At 40.4% G+C, this 26,072-nt stretch overlaps 1 protein-coding gene across 3 annotated transcripts in view; it reads right to left on the bottom strand.

Annotated features, from left to right (window-relative positions):
- The window catches only part of PLGRKT (plasminogen receptor, C-terminal lysine transmembrane protein), a 267,718-nt gene that overhangs the window by 68,424 nt on the left and 173,222 nt on the right, over positions 1-26,072 (bottom strand). Inside the window, exons 1-3 of one of the 3 annotated variants that reach the window (XM_011937316.1) lie at positions 13,852-14,001; positions 12,642-12,766; positions 10,830-10,916 (exon numbers count right to left, since the gene is read on the bottom strand). In XM_011937316.1, the coding sequence (XP_011792706.1) occupies positions 10,830-10,910 (81 nt within the window). In that variant the 5' untranslated portion in view covers positions 10,911-10,916; positions 12,642-12,766; positions 13,852-14,001. Of the gene's footprint in view, positions 1-10,829; positions 10,917-12,641; positions 12,767-13,694; positions 14,002-26,072 lie in introns of those variants that run through there. The other 2 variants (XM_011937317.1, XM_011937318.1) reach the window with 2 other exon arrangements.

The raw sequence follows: 26,072 nt of genomic DNA, 5'->3' as shown, positions 1-26,072 counted from the left end.
TTCAACTCAAAACCAGAATGAGATATATTTCAAAATCACCAGATGACTAGAATTCGAAAAAAAAAAAAAAAGAGAGAGAGAGAAAATAAGATTTGGTGAGGACATAAAAAATGGTAACCCTTACACTTTACAGTGGGAATGTAAAAAACTGCGGCCACGGTGGAAAACAGTTTGGTGGTTCCTCAATAAGTTAAGCATAAAATTACCATATGGCTCAGCAACTCCATTACTAGGTATATACCCAAAATAATGGAAAACAACTGTTCAAACAAAAACTGGTATAAGAATGTTCACAGCAGCACTAAACAATAGCCAAAAGGTAGAAACAACCCAAATATCCACCAACAGATGACTAGGTAAACAAAATGTGGTATATCCATACAATGGATGATATTCAGCCATAAAAAGGAATGAGGTACTGATACATGTTACACGGATGAATCTTAGAAAGATTATGTTAACTGGAGGAAGCCAGACACAAAAGACTATGTATTCTATGATTTCATTTATAGAAAATGCCCCAAATAAGCAAACCCATTGAGACAGAAAGCAGATTAGTGGTTGCAGAAAGCATATTAGTGGTTGCAAAGGGCTGAGGAAGGAGAGGAGGAATTTGAAGTGGCTGGTTAGCAATTATAGGGTTTCCTTTTGGAGTGATGAAGTGTTACAGAATTAAATAGTGGTGACAGTTGCACAACATTGTACATGTACTAAATGTTACTGAATTGTGGTAGATTTTAAAACGGTTACGTTTATATGATGTGTATTTTTTTCACAAGTGAAAAAAATGAACTTCGGAAGAATGACTTCAGGTGAGGAACATGGGGAGACTAAGGCAGGTAGTGGGTACAGGAGGTATGGGCAGAAATGAGTCCCAGAAGGACAAGCTAAAGACGGTGTGGATCCAGGAGTTAAGTCGCGCACGTACCCCCACTCCCTCAGCGAACTTGTGTTGGCCATGCCATCCCTTTATGCAAGACACTTCCAGGTTAAATCCACTCACACTTCTAGGCTCTGGGCCAACTCCCACTCACTACCTGGTCTTTCTACCTACAAAAATTGTGCTGCTTTCTTCTCCTCCACCTACTCTACATTCTGGTTCCCTGTCACCAAAAGCCTCTCTGCAAAGCACACACTGCACTTTCTTCCTTTCCTCAGAACATAGGACCCTTCCTATTTGAAGATGTTAGTACAGTCTTCTCCTCAAAAAACAAGCAAGTAAAGAAAAAAACAGATGGGAGGGCACAAGTATGACAGATATTGGAAGTTATAAGGATTTAAGCAACTTTTAAATGTGCTCGTAATAGTTGTTTGCTGCTTTTTTATGTATTTGAGAAAGCATTTATTGAGCACACACTATATTTTATATTGCAAAAACTATCAGGTCACATCACTACTCCTCTCAAAACCCTTTAGTGGCTTCCCACATCACTCAGAATACATTTCAAAACATCTGTCCTGGGTACAAAGCTTGAGCGACCTCTCACTCCATCTCTCTCCACTCTCCCGCATCCTTTCAGAGTTCTGGCCACACCAGCCTCTTTGCTGGTCTTCCAACTCACCATGAGTTCTCCCAGCTCAGTGCCTCTGCATGCACTTTCCTTCTGCCTAAAACTCTTTCCCCGGCTATCTGCGTGGCTCACTTTGTCATTTCCCTCAAGGCTCAGCTCAAAGGTCACCTTCTGAGGCTTGCACTAACTACTCTACCAAAAATGGGATTTCCCACTCACCCACCCACTGTCTCCCATCATCATCCCTTACTCTTTTTCCCCTCACAGAACTCATCACCACTAAGACGCCGTGGTTGTTGGTTTGTTGCATGTGTTCCCACTGGAGTGTAAGTTCCACAGGGGAAGGGTTTTGTTCACTGTTATGTCTCCCCATCTAAATACTGCACAGTATAGAGCAGGGGCTCCTCCATAAATATTTGGTGAATGAATAAATGGCACATCTAATTAGAAAACTTTTGCTTTAATTACTGACTTTGCTGAGTGCTTACATGGGGCAGATGCTGTGTGGTAAATTCTTATTATGTGAGACATCTCACTTAATCCTCAGAGTAACTCTACAAAGTATCATAATCCTTATTATTAAACCATATACTCACATGTGGGAAATGAGACACAGGCAGGCTAAAGCAACGTGCCTACAATCAAGAATTAAGTGGGTCTTACCCAAGGGACGTAGGCATCAACTTGAAAGAACTTCCATTAACCAAAGATGGGATAACTTGAGCAAGAAGAATAATGACTACAACTGATTAAAGAGTTTATAGTCATAATATACAAATAAACAAAAATTATTTGGTCACCTTTGGAGACTTCTAGAGTATCAATTCACTATTCTGAAATTGCTAAACAAAAGGACAGAATCAAGCATTTATTTCTGTTTCCTGTACAAACTACATTTCAGGATAACCAAGTAGGAAGAGAAAGTTCTTAATAAATTTCCAGACAACAAATGTCAAAGGAATGAGAGAATATTGTTAAACTGCCATTTTTTTCAAGCCCTAATGAAGTCACAGATGTAAGCAATGATCATGAGTGGATGGTAAGGCCAGTTGATCACAGGTTGATGGGGAACTTTATAATGGGTAGATGAGGTTGATATGACTAAAGGAAAGACAACCAGACCTCATGAGCTTTATGATGTGATATATTAGGAAGTACACAGTGCCACCTAGAAAAGATTCTTGCTAAAAGAACTGAACCTGAGTCTCATCAAACCTCTAGGTTTACCACTTCATAGGAAGAATGAAATATAGAAGAATATGTTAAAAAATACCATGAGGAGGCAATCAGCCAAATACAAACTGTAGGACGTTCCATAAAACAGATGAGCTGGTTTCTTCAACTAATAAATGGTACGACAAGTAGGAAGGAAGGGATATTCTCACAATCTGAGAAAGACTTAGGAGTCATAATAATCAAGTATAGTATGAAAACTTTGCTTGGATCCCTATTTCTTTTCTTTTTTTTTTTGAGATGGATTCTCGCTCTGCAGCCCAGGCTGGAGTGCAATGGCCGGATCTCAGCTCATTGCAAGCTCCGCCTCCCGCGTTTATGTCATTCTCCTGCCTCAGCCTCCCGAGTAGCTGGGACAACAGGTGCCCGCCACCTCGCCCAGCTAGTTTTTTGTATTTTTTTTTAAGTAGAGACGGGATTTCACCGTGTTAGCCAGGATGGTCTCGATCTCCTGACCTCGTGATCCGCCCGTCTCGGCCTCCCAATGTGCTGCGATTACAGGCTTGAGCCACTGCGCCCTGCCCTTGGATCCCTATTTCAAACCCAACTGTAAAAGACACTTGTGAAGCAACTGAAATTAGGTTGCATATGATAGGAAGAAATTATTGCTAAGTTAGTTAAATATGGTTATATCCATATCTGTTACAGATTCATACAGAAATATTTAGAGGTAAATTGAAATTTGCCTTAAAGTATATTCCAACAAAAAGGGGCAAAAAGGCAAAGGAAGATGGAATAGAAGAAACAAGATTACCAAAATGCTGGTTTTAAAGTTTTTTTAAAAGTTTTCATCTCCTCTACATGCACTTTAGCAAGTTAGATTTGCTGGTGGGTCTTAGTATTTCTTTCTAAATTGATGAAATTATATCTTCAGTTAATTTTTTTCAAAACACCTGGCTGACTTATTTTCTTAATATTTGCATGTTTAAAATTTTCTTTTTATCAGCATGCATGTATAATTTACCTAAAATTTTGGGGTTTTTCTCTCAAAATTCTGAAGACATGGCTCCATAGTCTTCTGGCACTTCGAAGACATTTGAAGCCAGACCAATTTTGGTTCACAAAACACTCTAGAATTCTCAGTTCTTAACACAATATTGAAACTGTTTGTTATCACTACCACACCACTACCCTGTTCAAGAGCTGAGTTCCTTGAAAGAGGGGATTGTGCTGTTTTACCAAAGTATCTCTAGCTCCTAATTCAACTGGCATATGATAGACACTCCATAAAGTGTATTACATGTGTAAGTGAATGTTGCAATGCCAAAGGAATACCTCCCAGTATGTGTCTGGAAGTATGTTTCTTCTTATATTTGGAACATACTATATCTTTTACCTGCATAGTAAGATTTCACAGAAAACTAAGGGAGTCTATATACATTCTTCCTTCATTTTATCCTTATGTACACTCAGGCCTTTACAGACTTGTTTCTTCCCTCATACTCTACTGACATGGTTCCTCTCAGGCACTGACCTTTTTTAAAGGCCTTTGACTTCTCTGTCGCATTTGACACCATTGAAAACACCTTCTTTCTTCTTGAAACACTCTATGAACAGACTGCCAAGCCCCAGGTACCTCAACAACAGCTCATTAAGAAATTCAGATGGGAAATTTCTTTTTTATTATTTTTCTTTTTCTTGAGACAAGGTCTTTCTCTGTCACCCAGGTTGCAGTGTAGTGGCATAATCACAGCTCACTGCAACCTTGACCCCCCAGGCTCAAGCAATCCTCCCACCTCAGACTCCTGAGTAGCTGGAACTATAGGCACACATCACATTGCCCAGCTAATATATAATAATCTATAATACATATAAAAAATATGTAATATGTTACACATATTCTAAAATATATGTAATATATGTTGCATATACTACAATATATGTAACATGTAATATGTGTAATACATAATATATGTAATATGTATGTAATTATATAATATATGTAATATATGGTATATATCATGTGTTATAACATATATTATATATATTAGCTGGGCAATGTGATGGGTGCCTATAGTATTATATGTAACATATATTATTATATATATTTTATATTTTGTATACATATATATAGAGACACAGAGTGGAGAGAGAGACAGAAAAAGAAGAGATGGGGTTTCGTCATGTTGCCCAGGCTGGTCGCAAACTCCTGGGCTTAAGCGATCTTTCTCCCAAGTGGCACAAGCCACTACGCCTGACTAATCTTTCTTCTTGTTTTGTAGAGATGGGGTTTCACCGCATTGATCAGGATTATAGGCATGAGCTACCCCACCCAGCCTATACATATTAATATTAAATAATTATATTTTTTGGTTTATAGCTATGCCTCATTTTCTTAACACCAAAGTCTAACAATAGACATAAAGGTCAAAGTCTAGATCTCATGTATTTTTTTTAAATCTTTAGTTTGCTGCTTGAACACAATAAACAACAAATAACCATCTGTTTACTACCCAACTAATCTTTACATTGATCATAACTGCTTTGCCTACATAGCACTGTAGCATAGCATGGACCTATAGAATATGTTCTTCCCTTATTCTCAAAATGCTTTTCCAGCCACTCAGGTGATATAATATTAGTTTAGGTGTGCCACCTAGTGGTATTTTAAGGAAGTATTTAAAAGGAGTGCTAGTTTACCACTCATCCACCATCCAAACACAGGCTAGAAAGAAATTGAAGTTTGTTGATAATCTGAAAATACCATTATAACTAGTAGCATGAATCCTCTCCATCACAATTTGAAGCAAAGTTGTTAGCTAAAAAAAAGAAAACCTTTTGATTTGAGGCCTTTTACAAATTTGATTAACCAGACTCCAGTGATTGATTTAATTTCATTTCCTGATTGGCTATTAACTGAAAACTTGTTTGGTTTCTATCTCCAATATAGATTATATTAAATCACTGACAATCACCAATTATAATTATGTAACATCACGGAAAAAGAAGGGAAAAAATGGTTCTCACCCCAGGCCATGCATTACAGTCACCTGAAGAGATTAAAATAACAACTCTGTGAAGGTCTCAGGTGGGACCCAAACATTCAGAAGGCCCTGGATGACTCAAATGTGCAGCCAGGATTGGGAGCCTGGCCAGTGGTATAAGAGATTGGGTTGAATCATGAGTGGTCTTTTCCCCCCACAAGAAAAAAAAAACAGTAACACAAAATTATTGAGTTGTGATTTATCTTTTTTTTTTAATCAAAAAATATAGAACTAAAGAAACTCCAGTAGGGTAAGATTTTAGTTATTAGGCTTTACTTTAATAAATGTTTTGCTTTATTTCTTCTATTTATCTTTTTCATGGAGGTGTCATTAAATTAAAAAATAGCCACAAGCCTAAATCACAGGCTAAATATGTCATTTGGACATGGTATTTTAATCGGAATTTTTTTTAAAACTTCACCTTTGAGGACCCTAAAAAAAGATCATCTTCTAGCCCAGGAGTCAAATCCATTTGATTTCCAGGATCCTTTTCAACCCTAGAGACTTCTGGGACATGAGGTCAATTCCAGCCCAGCCTTAGCTATTTGGATTCACTCAACACATAGGGAGGAGAACCCCCAGGGAGCTTCAGGAATATTATCATAACAGAATTCTTAAGTTTAGTGGGAGATTCGCTGGTGTTCATCTTATACTCCATAACTTACATTTGATATAAATATGTTCTGTGGTAAATATCAAATATTTCATACTCTTAAAAAGGGAAAGAACAGCTCTACACCCTAGAATGATGCTAGAAGTTTAATTCCTTTAAGTAGGACACATTCAAGGAGCAACCTGATCTTCCGAAACTGCTGTAGATGAAGATGTTTCTCTCTAGGCTGCCCCAGGTAGGATCAGAACTCAAGTATCTCTAGAGTTAGAACACTGGCTCAACCATGTTGGCCTATATTCCCCTGTTCATCCTTTCTTGAAATTAAGAAATAAATAATAAAGTGTATCTTGATCAACAAGAAAAACCTAGTCACCTTAAGCAACACACGGGAGAATCAGTCCACCATGGGCCACGTCTTCCTGCACCATCTTGTTGGGTAGGATGAGGTCACAGGCCCTGACTGCTCTTTAGCTGGGTCATTTCCCAGAGTTGCATTTGCAGTAAACAACCTTGAGGGATGAGGTACCATCTCCTTCCAGTCAGAGCAGACTTGCTCATCACTCATGATGAAAGTGATAGAGTCCACAAGCTCAATGTTCCTCAGCTATGCCACAAACCCAAAGCATCCATCCCAGCATCCAGTGAGGCTCTCCTTCATCTCCTCTATGTGACTTGGAGTGTGTTCTGCTTTCTGTGCTACAAGTAATAAAGTCTTCCACCAGCATCCAAGAAATAATAACAGGCTAATTTATTACAGCGGTCCCCTCTTATCCACAGTTTCATTTTTCACAGTTTGAGTTACCCATGGTCAACCTCAGTCTGAAAATATTAAATGGAAAATTTCAGAAATAAACAATTCATAATTTTTAAATTGTCCATCATTCTGAGTAATGTGATAAAATCTCCCACCATTCCAGCTGGGACATGAATCATCCCCTTGTCTAGTGTAGCCAAGCTGTACACACTACCTGCCTGTTAGTTACCTAGTAGCCATCGCAGTTATCAGATCAGCTGTCACAATATCACAGTGGCTAGTGTTCAGGTAACCCTTGTTTTACTTAACCACAGCCCCAAAGTGCAAGAGTAGTGATGCTGGCAATTTGGATATACCAAAGAGAAGCCATAAAGAGCTTCCTTTAAGTGAAAGAGTGAAAGTTCTCAATAAGAAAGAAAAAATCATATGCCAAGGTTGTTAAGATCTACAGTACAATAAGGTATTTTGAGAAGGAGAGAACATACACAAAACTTACAGTATATTGTTATAGTTATTCTATTTTTATTATTAATAATTGTTAATCTCTTACTATGGCTAATTTATAAATTAAACTTTATCACAGGTATGTATGTACTGGGAAAACCATAGTATACACAGACTTCAGTACTATCCATGATTTCAGATACCCACTGGGGATCTTGGACCATATCCCCCACAGATAAGGAGGACTACTGTTATTTGCAAGTAGCATAAAATTCCAGACACTTTACATGCCCTGATAGTTTTGGTGGCCAATGTGAGATGCTCATATAGATATCTGACTTTCTGGAAAAGGAGGGACAAGGGCCCTGGTTGGCTGTATTAGAGGACATGAGAAAATTCCCGGAGATCTGGTAGTAAATGATCTTGCCTAGATAGTGATGAGGATGGGAAAGTGGAATAAGGGTTCCTTACTGTCCTATGTGTTAAATGTGGTTGAACAACAGAAGGTAGGGTTGAAACAAGGTGTCCTAATGGTGCTTTGGCTGTGTCACGCTCCCTTCTGGGGTGGGAGAAGGGAGGATGTTATCAAGACAATGGGGCAGTAAGTCCCATGCTCCAGCCAAACAACAAGGCAATGTGGCTACGGCTGCTGAATCTAGGGGTCCCCAAAGCTGAAATAAATGGTGTCAGCAATGAGGGTAGGGAACTGTGGGTAGACTAAAAGCATCAGAAACTTGTTTATTGAGCCCAGTGGCAGGAGGCCACTTGAAACTGAAAGTAAATACAAAGCCTTGCTTACTGGCACTGAGCTGCTATCTCCCTCCAGTCCCCTATTCCTCCCCTGCCTCTCCTCCAACTTCTGCTGCTTTAGGGAAGTATGCTAGGGAACTTCAGGGAAGGGAGGGACTCAAACTTTTATGGCTCTGTTGGACTGGACACAGGTGCCAAAGTCTACTTGGTCTCAGGGAAGGCAAGTATGCTAAGCACTGGGGTGGCCCAGAGCTCCAAAGACTGCAAGGCTGTGCAGTGGCACCAGCAAAGGCTGAAATAATGATGGCTCTGAGTGGCAGTTCTCTCCAGAGGCCAGAGAACACAGGAGAGGAAGCAGCACCCATTCTGGGACAAGGAGCCAAAGGACAAAAAGCCCTTACTACCCCTTTCTCCTAGCTGAAGACAGCATAATCTCTTGAAACTATTACAACCACCCTTGAAGTAACTATGTTAAACTCTTTGGTCTCTGTTCTTTTATTGTTATTGTTTTGGTTTTTTGAGATAGGGTCTCGCTCTGTCACCCAGGCTGGAGTACAGTGGCATGACCACGGCTCACTGCAGCCTTGACCTTCCTGGGCTCAAGCAATCCTCCCACCTCAGCGTCCTGTGTAGCTGGGACTGTAGTTGTGTAACACCATGACTGGCTAATTTTTTTAATTTTTTAAATGGAAATGGAGTCTCACTATGTTGCCCAGGGTGGTCTTGAATTCTTGGGCTCCAGCAATCTTCCTGCCTTGGTCTCCCAGTGTCCTGGGATTACAGGTACGAGTCATCATGCTTGGCCACATGTGTGTTGTGACTAGGCGGGGGAAAGTAACTGAATTCAACTGATAGAGTGTGAGCAAACTTCACAGTGAGTAAAAAAAATTAAAGGAACCTTTAGCCAATTCAAGATACTGTGATACGTGTCAACACTCTCCCTCCCCACTACATACAAATGTACAATGACATTGATGTATTACGTGCTTGTATTATAAAACTCACGGTGACCAAAATGGACTCCCCAGTCAGGGATTCCCAGACCCCTTCCAGGTGGTCTAACAGAAACACAGAATCACAGGGAGAAAAAGAAAATCCCTATCAAGCTCCAGAGAGGCCACTGCCCAATACAGCAGCACCACCTGCTGGGCACAGGCGCCAAATACATCCTATATTAGTTTGCTGGGGCTGCCATAACAAAGGACCACAAACTGAACGGCTTAAGCAACAGGAATGTATTGTCTCTGTTCTGAAGGGGAAAAATATAAAATCAAGGTGTCTGCAAGGTTTGTTCCTTACTAAGGCTGTGAGAGAAGCATCTGTTCCAGGCTCCTTCCTTGGCTTGTAAACAGCTGTCTTCATATTCACATTGCATGCTCCCAGTATGAATAGTCCGCTATGAATTGTATGATCTTGTGTCCAAATTTCTTCTTCTCATAAAGCCATCAGTCACACTGAATTAGGGTCCATTCTAACCACCTCATTTTAACTTGATTACCTCTGTAAAGACCCTATCTCCAAACAAGATCACATTCTGAAGTACTAGAGGTTAAGGCTTCAACATATTAATTTGGAGAGGGGGGACACATTTCAACCCATAACACACCCCTTTCAAAAATGGGAAGCAATCATTGGTCTGGCTGCTGAGCTCTTCTTAAAAATGAACTCCTGACCCATGGAGGCTTGTAACTCCCAGGTCTGACATCTCCATTTGGGATGGGTCAACCAGGACACAACTACGAGGAAAGTAGCTCCCACCCTCTCCCCCTGCCACAACCCACCCCTTGCTCATGGCCCACTGTAAAAGCAGTAGATTCTCTAACCTCAACGCTGCTCAACTGTGACACAAATCCACTAAGTGCATAGCACTCATTTCGCCCATGCCCATCTTTGTCACCTCGGTGAGTTTTGGAGGACATGGGGAATTAACACCACCACACTCAGGCTGCTTGCTGTGCTGTGAGTAATAAAGTCCTCTGACTCTGATGTCGGTGTCTCCAGTCTTCTGTAATAGGCTAACTTGTTAGTTTGCAAGTAGGGTAAAATCCCAGACCCTTCACAGACCCTGACTTCATGGGGACGAACATACAAGTAAAAATCCTGTGGTTTCCAAAGGTCTTTGACAAGGACATGCTAAGCATTGGACACCTGGCTGATTTGTAAACCTAATACTTGGTCTCCCCTTGGTCACTGCTCTGTTAAAATAATTCAGTTGTCCATTCTTTCAATTGCATAATCCAGGATAATCTCCCCATCTCAAACATCATCTTTGGGGGCAGGGGGCATTATTCTATGTACCACATACTCTAAGCAGTTATCTCTTCCTACAGAATGGAAATTTTTACACAAATTTATCTGGATTGGAGATTTAAACTAGCCCATTCATCAAATAATTAGTAATCCATTTTATCTTGGTTTTGAGGATGCAGCCCCAAGAACATTTTATTTTTGGGGGTCAAAGAGAATGTAGGGCTGGAGCACATGTGGTAGAAACTTTAAACATTATAACAACATAATAGCTTAATTATTTTAAAACATACCTGAAGTCGAGCATTCATAAGCATGAACTCCTTTTGATTTTTCATGCTTTCATTCATAGATTTTGAAAATATAAACCCCATTTTGACCTAAAATGTAAAAAAAGCAAGGAGACTTATAATAATATACTACATGCATTCTTGTATGCTCCACTTTGAGTTACACTGGGCTTATGACAAAGTAAAAAAAAAAAAAGTAAACTTTCTGACCTAGGAACACAGTGTGGATTCTAGTCCTTGCTCCTAACTAGCTGTCTGGCCTCAGGCATATTTAACAATTCTGGCCATCATTTTACTCACCTAACACCAACTGATTGAACTAGATAATTTCCAAAATCGTATCCCTGCACTATAAGTATATGACTGTTTCCTGATTTTTCTTCCCACCATAAATCTTGAAGACCTGAATTCTTGAAGAAAAAAACAACTCTCTTTTTTTGTGAGGGGCCGGGTGGATACCACCCATCTTCTTACCTCTGTACAATTAGGCAACAGAACATTTGCATCTGAGGAGGGGTGATTAAGAAGATGCCTTGTGCATCTTGAGAACATATTTCTTTGTGCTTTTGCATTTGCGTTTTAAGAAGATTGAGCTGTCTCAAGGTCAGATCAGTTATTCTTCCTGTCATCCCACCACAATCCCTGTCCCTCTCCTACATGCCCCTTATTTCCATCCACCCACTGCTGACTGCCTTAGCCATCCTCCTCCAGCTTCACTCTCATTCTCTCCAAGATAGTATGTACTAAAGTTCTCAAAAATGGAAAAACATACGGATACTTAAATGTCCTGGAAAATGTACTTTTTAGATGAATGCACAGTAGTGTCTATCTTACGTAAGTTTTTAAGTGGGCCGTCAACTTTACACAGGACAGAACTCCAATTTTTGTTTTCAATCCAACTGGGTGGGTACAGAAGACCTTGAGTTAGTTGGTTGCATTTCAGAATATTGCAAAACTCAGGGGAAAGTTACAACTGCTCTACCCTTCTCAACAATGTTGCTGATACCTTTTCTCTTTAACAGGCTGTTGAGTAGGGTTGTAAACCTCAGGTAAGAATGGCCAGTCTTAATTCATTACAGCCAGGATTCACAAGTATTCTGTGGGAAGCCCTGCTAATGGGGTTCCAGGTGAGTGGGAACTGCAAGCAAGACTTCAGTGACTTCCTTGTATTCTGGCCAAGGATACACCTTGGAGTTTCAGGGCTGTGTGCCAGAGTCAGCTTCAAAGCTGAGCACAGGATACCAAATCACTTACCAGGATGAAGAGGCACAATGCTGAACAGGCCTGAGGTGGTGAGATTTCCCTCCCCCTCTGCCACTGTGCCACTCCAGCACCCTGTGACCAGAGTTAGAGGTCACTCACTGACAGCAGGGCGATTTGGCAGTTCTTTCCTTTCTCCAAACGCTAACAGTCCCATGTGACTCATCTCTAACAGCAGACCAGAACCTGCCTGAGGTTAGGAGCGAGATATTATCCATCTTGACAGTCTCCATCGTGTCTACTTCCCCTAAATGTTTGCACAAAGCATGAGAGATATAAGAAAAACTGTGGCTCAGGCCACTTGCCATTACTTATTTTTCTTCTGAATATAGGAGTGGATGACTAAATTTTTACACCTGCTGCAAACATTTATAAAAAAAAAAACAACTGTACTCTAGTACTATTCCTCCACATACCCTGTATATCACAGAACTGTGTCCTTTAAAGTGCTCCTGTTTGTAAGGGGTTAGGATCTCCCCTGAAAAGAGAGAGAGAGTCCTCATGTCAATCATCTGGGAAAGAAACACTGTCTAGGAAGTTAGTATTTAGACTTACCTCTTTCTGGGCCTTGCTCTCTTGGGTCTGGACTTGTAGTCTGAATGTGTTACAGGATGCTCCCAGGTGGAAGGGTTAAAGGTGGAAGCCAAGCAGGAAAAAGAGCTTCCTTATGGGAACCACACCTGAGAATAAATACACCACACCTTGTAAATTTCACTGTGGAGTTCAGAATTTTCAACATCCTCTCCTTTCCCAACTTCCCCATTCCTGACAAAGTCATTTCCCAAAGTCTGGGAATATACCCTAGGGTGTCTAGAACACTTTCAGCTATCTCCTTTTGCTCACAAAATATGTATCAGAAAATAAGCAAAAGTTGACCTTGCAATACAGATAACTTTGATTTCACTCACTTGTATAAGGTAAGTCTTTTAAAAACTAACACTTTTTACCATGGGTAAAAAATGTCTTGCTACTTATACAATTTTAAATATCACTGTGTCTCAGAGATGTTTTGCAAAGAATGCTGATTTCAATCCCTCTGCCTTCATTTTCCCTTTGATTCCTACTGATATCTTGGAAGGGGTCTTTAATGCTTCAGCCTTGCCTCTCAGGTGAACTATAGATTACTAGGAGAAAGTGTATTTCTGGGGAGAAGTGGGGGCTGCAAGTTCCGGACAGCCTTTCTTCCAGTCACCCGTGAGTACCTGGATTTGATTTTACTTGGGGGGACAAAAAGGATTAACTGCATGAATTCTGTCATCGGGATTACTGCGCTGACTTATTTCCTGATCAGATGACACGTTGCCTGAATGTGTGATTGACTGTCTCACCACAATCATTTCAATAAATATTTGCATTCCATTCAAACTAGGCCACAAACCCCTGCAAATTCCAGTCCAGAGCCCACAGCTTCCGGAGGTTTTCTGTAATTAACACCGCCCTCGCTCCCTGAGGCCAATTATTGTAATTTAGGTATTCCCCGCAATGGTGGCTGATTTCTGTTGAGACCACTCTGCCTGTTTTTCTCAACTCTATTTTAAAGCTACGGAGAGATCCGGAGTCCACGCCAGGAGACAAGAACGCGCCCTAATGGAACGAGGTTGGCAATACCTATCAGCACCAGGGGCAGTGCGAGAGCAAAGGGCAGGCGCTCACGAGGAAAGGGTGCCCAGCGCGGCCTGGCAAGCTCGTAGCCCAGGAGATCGCGCTGACTGACATGGCCGGAGTGACCTTTCTCCCCACCCGCCTGCGGCCGGTGTTCACTCACTGGGCGGCACTGGTTCCGGAACCAGGCGACCGGTGCAGAGGCCTCCAGGCCCGGGCTCCTTTAGCCCGCGGTAGGTATCGGGCCTCACTCCGCCCAGCGTCGGGATTGGCGCCGAGCCACAGTAGATGACGCGCCTCAGCCAAATTCGCGCAGCCCTCGGCTTCTTTAAAGGGCCAGCACGTCCGCCAGAAGCAGGGTGTGTCCTTCCGGGCCAGGCTCAGTGTTACCGGAGGTGGAAGGGGAAGGTCAAACGAGGCAAACTCAAAACCGCGGCGACTCAGCTGCCGGATTTTTGAGATAAGGCAGAGGAAGGGAAGTGGAATTCTCAATTAAAGGCCTCTGTCCCCTCATCTATTAAATTGCCACTCTTAAAGAGGCATAAAGATAAGACAGAAACGAAAAAGAACAGAATTGACCGAAATTACCCATTCTCTTTTGAACAGAGCCGTCTTTCTCCCCTGCTGCTGAGAGATGTCAATCTTGTCTCAACCTCACCAGCAATTTCCATCTTGAATAAGCCAAGTCTCTCTCCCAGCCTGAGAGAATACTTGAATCGTTGGCACTCTGTTCTTTGCTACCAAATGGCTTGGAAAAATAGCATGAACGTGACCAGTCTCTGGCCTTCAGGAAAGTCCCCACTAATCACCACAGCGGTGGGAAGGCGTCTAACTTCCTCTAGGCTCAGCGTGTGAGTGAACACCGCCCTGACCTCCTGGGCGCGTCTTGATGCTCTCAACAGCAGCCCTCGGGATTCTGGAGCCTGGGTCCCACATTCCGGATACCATTTGTTGAATAGCTGGATGGGGAAATTACAACAGCACCCTCATTTCCAGTCGTAGGAATGGGCGGGTTACCAGGAGGTTTGACACTCTTTAAGGGAGATTAACAACTGATGCAAGAAGTAGGGAATCGTGTTTGAGTGCACAGACTAACATAAACACACTTACCTTCAATTTCTAGCTCTGCCACTGTCACTCTGTGACTTTATTACCTCTGCAGTAGGACTAAAGCCATCTAATTTATTGGATTGTGAGGACTAAAGATAATATATGTAGGCACTTAGCACAGTGCCTGGCACATAGTTCGCCTTCAATAAACAGTAGTAACCAGTAACAGCGGGGAGTTGTTACTAACTCTAGGGCTGAGGGGAAGGGGGAAGGAAGCAGTTACTAAAATCAGGCGAGAGTGGTAGCTGTGGCTATAGGAGAGAGTAACCAACTGGAACTGTGTTGTTCAGTAGGAGAAAGCCAGCAATGCCAACTTTTCACCAAGTAAGGTGAGAGTGTATAGTTGTAGCCAATGCTGACACGTCAGCCCAAAGCAGGGACAGAGTGGAGAAGACCCACCTCTCTGTTCTCCCAGCTCTGATATCCAGCTGGGGACTTCCATTGGCTGATCCACCAGAAAGCCAGAAGACAATGGAGCTAGGTCTGTGTAGTCTGTAGAGGTCAGCCTCCTAGGCACAATGCTTGGAGGGATAAATAGAAAATATCCAGCACACCATTTCTACAACCTTGGGTTTATTGTGTTTGGAAGCCTAGATCCAAAGAAAGGAATGGTTCCACTGGAAGACCCAGTCACTGAATTGAATTGAATGTCAATTCACTGATTGGAAAGCTGAAACTGCCCTCTGGTCATTTTGATTCCTCACAGCGATAGAATGGTATGATTGATCCCAATTACCAAAAGGAAATTGGGTTACATCTATATATTGAAGGCAAGAAGAACTATGCGTGACACCTGGAGATTCACTGGGCACTTCTTAATACTGCCATGTGCCATAATAATGATTATCAGATAACTGAAGTAATGCAGAAATTTCAGATCATGCAGAAATTAAAGTGTTGAAGCATACCAGATAAAAATTCCTGATCTACCTAGGTGTTGGCATAGGGGCAGGGGAAACGTAAGTAAATGCGTAGGAAGCTATGATTATTAATTTTAGCCTTGTAACAAACTCTAGAGGCAGGAATTATAGTAGCTCTCCATCTAAAATGTTAATTACTTCTTCCCTGACCCTCTTTTCCTATTACCCTGCATGAAGAGTACAATTTAGTTTCTAGATGAGAATGTAGGTGAACTGACATCCCCTCAAGGCAATATGGCGGCTGATGGGGCTTGTTAAAGAAAATCAAAGCTGGACAATAGTTGTAGCAGTAAAAACAGATTTTTATTCAGCAACTTTTGAAATAGGGGGAAAGAGGCCTTGGTAAAGAACTGGGCTCAATTCTGAATACAGTAAGGATAAGTGGGGATTTATAGCCGAGGAAGCAGATTGTGTGGGTGGCAGTGTGGTCTGTGGATGGAAAATTACTAAGAAGAGACATCAAGGGTAGGGGAAATCCTTGCTAAACTAACCTAACAGGATTCTTGCTGAAGGCAGGCCAGGGTATCAGACATCACCTGGGGGCTGGTGGGGGTAAGGAATTTGATCAGATATAGAGGGTGGTCAAATCTTCAGGGTGGGAAGATCCTCTCTAAACTGACTTAGCAGGATTCTTGCTAACACTGACTCTGCAAGGATGAACACTGCAGCCCAAGGTCAAGATCTAATCAAGGAGATAGCTTAGAGGAGCCTGACAAAAGTTTGGTCGAGGAGAAATCTTGTCACACTCTGTTATTCTCATATGTAAGGGATGAGCTTCTCTTCATCTGAGCAAAGGAAAAATATAAATTCTGGGTGACAAAACAATTAGACTGTCTAGGTTTTCTGTTTGCCTTCCATCATATTCATTCTCCTTGCTTCCCTGCCCTGTTCTATACCCCAAAGCTGACCTCTTTGGACGGCACCACCTGGGCTCTCCTCAGCTGGTTTCCATTTGGGTTTGGACAGCGGGAGGCATTCAGGGAGATGGGAGGCAGGAGGAAAAAGACATCAGGGTGTATTTTCTCTGTTCTTTCTCCGTTTGGGGCTAAGTATCTGGTGGTGGTTGTGTTTCTTCACAACTGCAGCTCTTGGCAAGTGGTCCCTTCTCCATGGCTCCAGCTCCGTGGGCTCTGGAAACACTTTTCTCCCTTACTATGTAGCTTAGAGACAGCGCAGTCTTCCTGTTGTTGCTAGACTCTGGATGCCTCAACTGGATGGTTCTCTTAACTTAGTCATACTCCTTTAAGTAGTGTCTTCACTAATATCTCTTTAATCAAACCAACTGCGTAAAATTCTGATTCCTGATGGATACACCTTAAACTGAACACACACATTATAAACATTCTTGTATGTATGATATTGTTCATAATTTTAAAACGTAAGTGAAAAAAGTGACCATAGAAAAATATGCCCAGGAAATTGAAAAAAAGAAAGTCTTGGTATAGATATTGGACACATTTTATAAAATGTGGAGTAAGAGGGTTAAAGGAAATTTATTTCAGAATCAAATGGCATATAACTTTAACTGGTATGTGAATTATTTTCAGTTGTATGAATTTGTGAATATATATGTGTATATTTTTACACACATATATAAATATGTTTTATATCATCTTGCCTTATAGCATATGGATTTTTGTGTTGCTACACTGCATTCGTATTCACCATTTTTAACAGCTAAAGGATTTTCAATAAGTGTGTCTATAACACCTTCCATTGCTGGATATTTCTCAGTATATTTATGTATGTATACATATATGTGTATACATATATGTATACGTGTGTGTATATTTACATATGTGTGTATACGTATATATACATGTCTATGTGTATGTATACCTACATGTGTGTATGCGTGTATATACATATATGTGTACATATGTATATATGCATATATGTGTGTGTATATGTATGTGTATATATACACACATATACATACATATACACACACACACATATATGTATGTATACACTGAGTTAAGTAGTATAAATATTTTAGAGAAAATTGATGTAAAATCCTCAACTCATTTGATGCTCCCTATCCCAGGACAGTAAAATTGCTCACTATTTCCCTGGACCTCCATAAAGAAGCAGTTTTTCCAAAAATAAAGTGTTTGGCACTTTAAGATGTGCCTAGCGATATCTCCTTTTAACAGAGATGCTTTCACAAGGATTTTAATTTCCCCATTGATCTGGGAACCAAGTTTAGCCAAGAACTTCAGTCTGTGAAGGACTGCAAATAGTTGCACAGTGTGGGGCTGAGGCTAGAACCTCCTTAATATTAAACCATTCTGGGATGGTGCTTCCCAAATTCTGGATTTTAACCTTCACTCCAATCCTGGGGCACCTCTGCAACTTAGGTATGACCTGGACACAAGCTTTGTATAAGTCTTCTTTGGACTTCATCCATTCCTCAACAGTGACACCACGTGGCAGTGTAATATAATTACATCAGTGGACTCAGATCCTGTTCTCTCCCTACCTAGAGATTTTTAAAATTGAGATATATAATTCACAACCATAAAATGTACCACCTTAAAATGTACAATTTAATGGTTTTTAATATATTCAAAAAGGTGTACAACCATCACCACTATCTAATTCCATAACGTTTTCTTCGCTCTAGAAAGAAACCTTGTAACCATTAGCAGCCAGTCCCCATTCTCCCCATTCCCCCAGTGTCTGCAGACCCCTAACCTAATTTCTGTTTTTATAGATTTGCCTATTCTGGACATTTTATATAAATGGAAGCCTACAATGTATGGCCTTTTGTGTCTGGCTTGTTTTACTTAGCATGATCAAGGTTCATTCAAGTTGTAGCATGTACCAGAACTTCATTTCTTTTTATGTCTGATTAATATTCCAACGTATGAATATACCACATTTAGTTTATCCATTCAAAATTGTGGGGCATTTGGATTGTTCCCATTTTTTTGCTATTATAAATAATGCTGCTAAGTTTTTATATGAACGTATGTTTTCAATTCTCTTAGGTATATATGTAGAAGTGGAATTGGTGGGTATATGGTAACTCTGCATTTAACTTTTTGGGGTTAAACAAATACACCGTGCCAGCAGTGAATAAGGATGCTAATTTCACTACACCCTTGCACAACAGTTAAGAGCATAAACGCTGAAGCCAGATGTCTGGGTTTGAATCCCAGCTGTGCTATCTCCTAGCTGTGTCCTTTAGACAAGTTACCAAAGCTATGCGCCTCAGTGTCCACATCTCTAAAATAGAGGCAATAATAGTACCTTCCTTATAGGATTGTTGTAAGATTTAAATGAGCTAATATGTGTAATCACAAAAATAGGGTCTGACATTTTTTAAATGGTTTATGTTTTACTATTGCTGCTATTTTAATCTTTATTATAATTATTGTGTTTTGTTAATTTGATAGTTTTAAAAGGTAATGATACAGTTTATTGATGTTTGTTATGAAAAGGAGTAACTGGAGAAGATAAAAATGTAAGGGGTAATAAAGTCAAGGAAGCTTTTTTGAGCTGAAAATGATTATATTTCAGAGTGTAACCTGAATAAAACTGAGGCTTCACATGGCTCAGTCCAAGCATGTAATAGCATTCTAAGAAAACATAACCTGAATGAAAACATAAACTTTGAAGCATGAAGAATAATGAGGGTCTTCACCTTACGCTTTCTTAAGGAGTCCCCGCAAATGTTTCACACAGCATATTGAACAAGAAACTCCTAAAATGTTCTCTAGATATTTCTCTCTTTCCTATTTTTTTCCACTCATAGTAGCCCCTTATATCTATCCTCCTTCTCAACTGTGAGGTCACTACAGCACTATACTAAGCCCCTGTTAACTTCCTTCTCTTGAAACCCATGCAGCTCACATGACCCTATTCTCAGTCTGTGAATCTCAGCCTCCTGCAATACTGTGAAATTCAACTTGGTCTCCTACTCTGAATGTGTATAAAAATAACAGAGAACAGTTCCTGAACTCTGTTATTGTATTGATCCATAGCTCTGTTGTGAGTAAAATCATCTACCTTATTATATGTGGTATTATAATAAACATTTAGTTTCTGTCCCCATTTTCCAGCACACAGCTCCTAAAAGCCTTGTATCTTCCTGAGTGATAGGTGTGCTGGGTATATCTTTTGTTCCAGGGGATCTTTGACTCCAGTTCTTGATACAGAGCTCCTGATCCCTTGGAATTTCCTTAGTGATAGGCGCATCTTTTGTTCTCCTGAAGTAACTCTTGGTGGGCTTCTGAATGGGAGCTGGTCACAAGAATGACCAAGCCATGATTAGCAGCTTGGAACTTTCAGCCCCTACCCCATCCTGTGAAAAGGGGAGAGGGGCTGAAGATTGAGTTAACAATTGCTGATGTGTACATGATGAAGTCCCCATAAAAATCCCTAAACGAGGGGGTTTGGAGAGCTTCTGGAGGTGCTGAATATGGAGGTGCTTGGAGGGTGACCTATCCAAAGAGGCCATGGAAGCTCTGCACTCCATCCTCCATACTTTGTTCTATGTACCTCTTCATCCGGCTGTTCATCTGTATCCCTTGTAATATCTTTTATATTAATTGTATAATAAACTGGTAAATGTAAGTTAACTGTTTCCCTATGTTCTGTGAGCTGCTCTAGGAAATTAATCAGACCAAGGAGGGGGTCATGGGGACCCACAATTTAAAGCCAGTCAGTCAAAAGTTCCAGAGGCCTGGACTTTCTATTGGCATCTGAAGTTGGGGCAGCCTCGTGGGACTGAGCCCTTAACCTGTGAGATTTAACTTTAACTTCCTATAGATTGTTTCAGAATTGAACTGAATTATAGGACACTCAGGTGGTGTCCCCTGGAGAACTGCTTGTTGTGTAGGGAAAAACCCTACACATTTTGGTAACTAGAAATGTTCTGTGCTGAGTTGAGTGTAAGAGTAGGAAAAACAGTTTGTTTTTTCCTGTCCCATTATATATTCCCCCTTCTTTGCGGTTCTTCACAGGGGAGAAGGGACACACACACAAAAAAACCTGGACGTCAGTCTTCTTTCTTTTCTCCTCCTTCTATGGTAAGCATCCCTGGACGTGCTGGATAGCTTGGCCTAGTGGTGTTGATCAAAGTTCTTCCAAACAAACCTGATAACAGGTAACACATGTGTTAATGTTAGAATGTATTCTTTCCCATGTCAAGTCTCCATCTTCCTCTTGCCAGCCAACAACATATGAAAAAGGAAGAGTGAACTGTGTTAAAATATTTGTAGTCGCAGAAGGCATTAATTACCCTTTTAACAAAAACCAAGTACGTGAAGGTTATTGCTATTGCCATAGCTATTGGAGTGTGGGAAATACAGGGTGAAGGGTACCCAGTGTACCAACTTTTCTACACCAGAAAAGAAGGGTACCAACTTTTCTACACCAGAAGTAATAAGTCCACCTTTTCCAATCCAAACTTAAGTTAGCCCTTACAGGGTTTGGAGAGGCTGCTCATCTCCAGCCCCTGGAACCCTGCCTTGGGAGAGTTGGACTTCATGGAGTAGAAGTATGTCTACATTGTTTCTGACTCCCCAGGAATGTCATTATTCGGGCTTACTCTGAAAATGCTGCCACTGCTGATTAGCACGCAATCAGCAAGAATTTCTGGGTTGGCAGCCTTTACTTGGACTTGTGAAATGTCTATAACTCTGGTCTGTAATTCACACATTTCTGTTTGGCTTGTTCATACACAGGCATGAATTAAACCTATGCTTTTCCATTTCTCTCCACCCTGTCATATTCGTAAGGAGGTAAAACAGTTCATCTCCAGACAGAGTTCACACACTCACCTAAGTGCTGATGCCTCACCTGATGGCATTTCTCAGCCTCTGAGGCTTTCCTTCTTTGTACTTGGTCAAAAGAATGCTTTAACCATAACCCACAGCCCTTCTTGTGAATTCCTCCAAAATGACTGGAGCCTGGTTAATAGCAAACCTCAGGAGCATGACTTGGAAACACTGTCAACATACTGCCACCAATTTTTCCATTTCCAGAAAAGTCTGTAATTTTTTCTTTAGAAATCATGACTTTCTTGATTGGTTTAGACTGGTTTCCAGTAGTTCATTTACCAGGAAAGTTTCTGTTTGTTTTTTAGACTTCCTTAATCTAGAGAATGCACATAATATTGAAACTGACTATAGTATCCTACTTTGGAAAAACATATTAAATACATATAAGTATATATGTAATGTATATGAATATATACAAATATATTTGTAATGTATATAAATATATACAAATATATGTGTGTGTGTATGTATCTTCCTTGATTTCCTTTTATCCATTACTGCTACTATCCCTCAATAAGTCCTATTGGTTCTACTTCCAAATTATATTTTGAACATGGTCTACAGAAACAGCTCCTAAAGATTTTCCAGTCTCCATGAATGTAAGGCCCCTCTACATTCCATTCTTCATACTACAGCTAGAGTGGTATTTTTAGAACATTCACCAGGCAACTACCCTGCTCTAAACCATCTGGTGGTTTTTCATTGCAAGTAGAATCCAACTTCTCCCCTTAGTCCTCAAGGCTTTTCATGATATGATTTGACCCACCATCCCTCTTCCTCACTGTCTACCCACAATTTTCTTCTTTTCATCCTTAGAACTTGCCAAGCTTATTCCACCCTTATAGTCTTTGTACCTGTCTCTTCCCCCGGCCAAATATGCTCTTTTGGCAGATCTTTCCATGGTTATCTTCATGATTCATTTCTCAGATATCACCTCTTATACGTTTCCTGACCACCATAACTACAGGAACCTCACACCTGTGTACTTTACCATATTGCTCTGACTTGTTTTCCTTTTTCTCTTATAAGACTTTTCAGTATCTGCAATTTTTATTGATTAGTTTCTGTTTGGAATGTATCTCTCTCAGAACAGAAAGATCTTGCTGTGCTTTCAAGGAAATGGTGGGGAAAGAAAAAAAACTACTTCTCATTCTTTTATGATGAGCCTACAAAAATAAATGGGTTAATTGGGTTCTTGATCCAGTTCACCTTAAGTATGGTTAGCAAAGGAAATGATTCACAAGGTGACTATTTCCTTTGTGTGACACTCACTTATGTTATTAGTTCTAGAATATTAAATCAAGAAATATTTTCCAGGATCCCCTGAAAGAGTATCTCTCAATTGTAAACTTTATCTTTAGTGGCATTCTGTTGATTTATTGAGATTCTCTAGAATTAAAATATTTACCACAGAGTGTTCCCCAACTCCCACAGCATTTATCCAGGCCATAACTACTTATTTCTGGGTTTATGAACTCACTGTGGGTAGGAGAAATTGTTGGAGGCCTCATCTTTGTTTTAAAGTACCTGTGGCACAGGATCTGCCCATTGAACGCAAGAGCTCTTCACCTGCCCAGCTCTTCCCCAGCTCAGGATAGGAAGGAGAGAGACACAGTATGAGTGAGAGAAGCATCTGATTGTGGGTGTCAGATGAGGACAGCTGCTACTCTCTGGTCTCCCATACATGTTAATTACCCCTGTCATTTAAACCATTGTTTTGTGTAACCAGAACAAAGTATTCTATTCCACAAAGTCTGTTTGACATGAGACACATATAGGATGTGAGTCTGTGACAAGGGTAGGGGCAACAAATGTGAGGGGCTAGATGAGAACAGAGGAAGAGAAATGAGCATTGCATAGGACAGTGGTTTACAACTCTACACGATCAAAAATAGAACCTGGAGACAAATCTGGATATTGTCTTTATACATAATAAAATACATTTTAAAATATTCAATGCAAACAAAGCAGTTTGTCCGTGTCTGTTGTTTTGAGTCTCTTTAGTATATGCTGCTTTTGAAGATCAAGAACATTTACTGAAAATTGCTCCTTCACCAGGAATTTGCTTACATCTCTTCAGGTCCACTTGTAAGACCTTGAAATCAGTCCTCCTGAGATCAGTACAAATGAGGATCATCTCTCCTGCTTTAGAAGCAAAAGTGGCAAGTGGGGTAGACAGAGGCAGAAGGAAGGGTGGTGTTGATAAATCAGCCAAATTAGATGGAAAAAAGGGAGTTACAGCTGTACTTGCAAAGAACTCTGTGCTCATTTTTTCCTTAAATATTAAATCACTAGTTTTCAAAACTTCAATGTGAACATGACTCACCTGAAGACAATGTTAAAATGTTGACCCCCAAGACCCTGCCCCCAGGTTTGGATCCCAGGCAGAACCCTAGAATCTGTATTTTAAACATTAACCCTAAGTCGAGTGTAATGCAAGTAACCGTAAGAGACACTCTGAGAAACAGCACATTGGCAATGATGAATTTATATGTCTAAAAATGAATAGAGTAGGTGTTATATGAATGGGAAGTGGTGGTATTCAAGATGACCAGAGTATCTGGCTCTTCGGCCCTGGCTCCCCACTGCTCTTCTCCTATCTCAGCACTTCTCCATCCATTTCATCCAAACAAAAAAATTCACACAGAGTTTCAGGACTTTTCCCCCCACTCATTAGCCATCTGTTTTGCTTTACATATTTTTTTAAGGTGATAAAATTTCTCTTTTATTAAACACAGCCTGTTTTTCAATCTCCAGATGGTTGATCAATTGTATGGGAAAATGAATGGCTGAAGGGTAGAAACAGGTGGGAAAGATGAACAAAAACACAAATCCTCACATTACTAATATGCAAATCACTGAGCAACAAGTTGAACAAATACCCTCAATTCCCATCAACAACTTTAGAGAAAGGCAAATTCCATTTGCCTCACTGTTGATCATTTAGGTCGACCCTGAACACTGCTTTCACAAAACAAACAAAAACAAAACACCCATCCCCAGTTCAAAAAATTACTCATAGATCATCCAGTCCATCTAGAAGGATATGATTTAATCCTGGCTACTTAGTAAATTATTTGCCCAAGTTAACTCAGTTAGTTAGTAGTAGATGGCTCTAAAGCCAGTTTTCTTTTTTTGTTTTGTTTTGTTTTTATTTTTATTATTATTATTATTATTATTTTGCAGACCTCAAGAGTCATGATGAACTAGCAGAACATGAAGTTTATGCCCTGGGTTTATTTAGGAAAAAAAACATTAAATGAAAATATCAGAGGGCACTGCAGATAGTAGGTCTAAGTATTTTTTCATGAAACTTGTTTGTACATGTGTGTGTCATACACAGACTATACATATGCAGTACTTGTAAACTATATTGCCACATAATGTCTATATTTTCCTAGAGGACACAGTCCTCTAGGACTTTTGGGGAACTTTGGGAAGTCACCCAAACTCACAGTCACCAAAATTGCTCTATTCTACTATGTGACCTCAATAGAGATTTGAAAGAAGGAACATCTGAGCTGGGTCCAAACCCTATTGCAATTTTATTGAAGCCAAAGAGAACTCCACACTCCTGCCAAATCAAGGCACTGTCAGCCTCAATAATTTCCAAGATAAAAATAGAAATCTGTGATATGATCAGAATGTGAAAAATCTTATTTGGGAAGCAAATGTCATAACCAATGCAAGGGCCATCTCAATATTCATTCATTATGCAGTATTTTGAACTGCAGTTGAAATGAATAAGAAGGAAAGGCAAACAATGAAGAGTTCAGTTTCTTAATTTAGAAAAAGAGAAAAAAAAAGAAAAGAAAAGGGAGCACACAGGCGCGGTGGCTCAAGCCTGTAATACCAGCACTTTGGTGGATCACTTGAGGTCAGGAGTTCGAGAAAAGGGAGCACCTCGAAGTTCAGCAGTGGATAATACTTAAATAAATTATGACACCATTGTCTGTCATCTTGGGCCCATTCACTAACGCAAAACTTTTAAAAGGGCTTTCTTAACCCTCACCTAGAACAGGCTTCCCCAGCCTGAATCCCTAGGGTGGCAGAATAGCAGGGACCCTGAGCATTCTTAAAAGATGTAGCTCGGGATGGGAAGTTGTTTTAATGACAAAGCAAATGAAGTTTCATTATGTCGAGGAACTTTGAGGAAGTCACAGAATCCACGATTTAAAAATATATTTCCTATTATACACCCATACACACATACACCTACTTTCTAGAATAAAAACCAAAGCCATTTGGGTCTGCTGTTGACTTTCTATATGTTGTAGAGTTATATCAAGTTAGGTCAAGATGTTCAGCCACCTTGAAGACGCTTTTATCAGAAAGGGGGAAACCTTTCTGATAAAGGTTAAGGGGTAACCTTAAGCTGTTACCCCTCTGAAGGTAAAATCAAGGTGCATTCAGATGTTGGCTTGTTGTAAATTTCTGTTTATATTAATAACATACCAAATGTGGATTTGTTTTAATCTTCGGAACTCTTTCCGGTGAAAACCTCATTTACAAGAAAACTGGACTAACAGGTTTCACTTTCTGTTTCATTTCTACACATAGCTTTA

The sequence above is a fragment of the Colobus angolensis genome, unplaced genomic scaffold (assembly GCF_000951035.1).
Source record: "Colobus angolensis palliatus isolate OR3802 unplaced genomic scaffold, Cang.pa_1.0 Scaffold162, whole genome shotgun sequence".
NCBI lineage: Eukaryota > Metazoa > Chordata > Mammalia > Primates > Cercopithecidae > Colobus > Colobus angolensis.
Note: the sequence above shows the minus strand (reverse complement) of the source record. Positions and strands in the feature narration are given on the sequence as shown.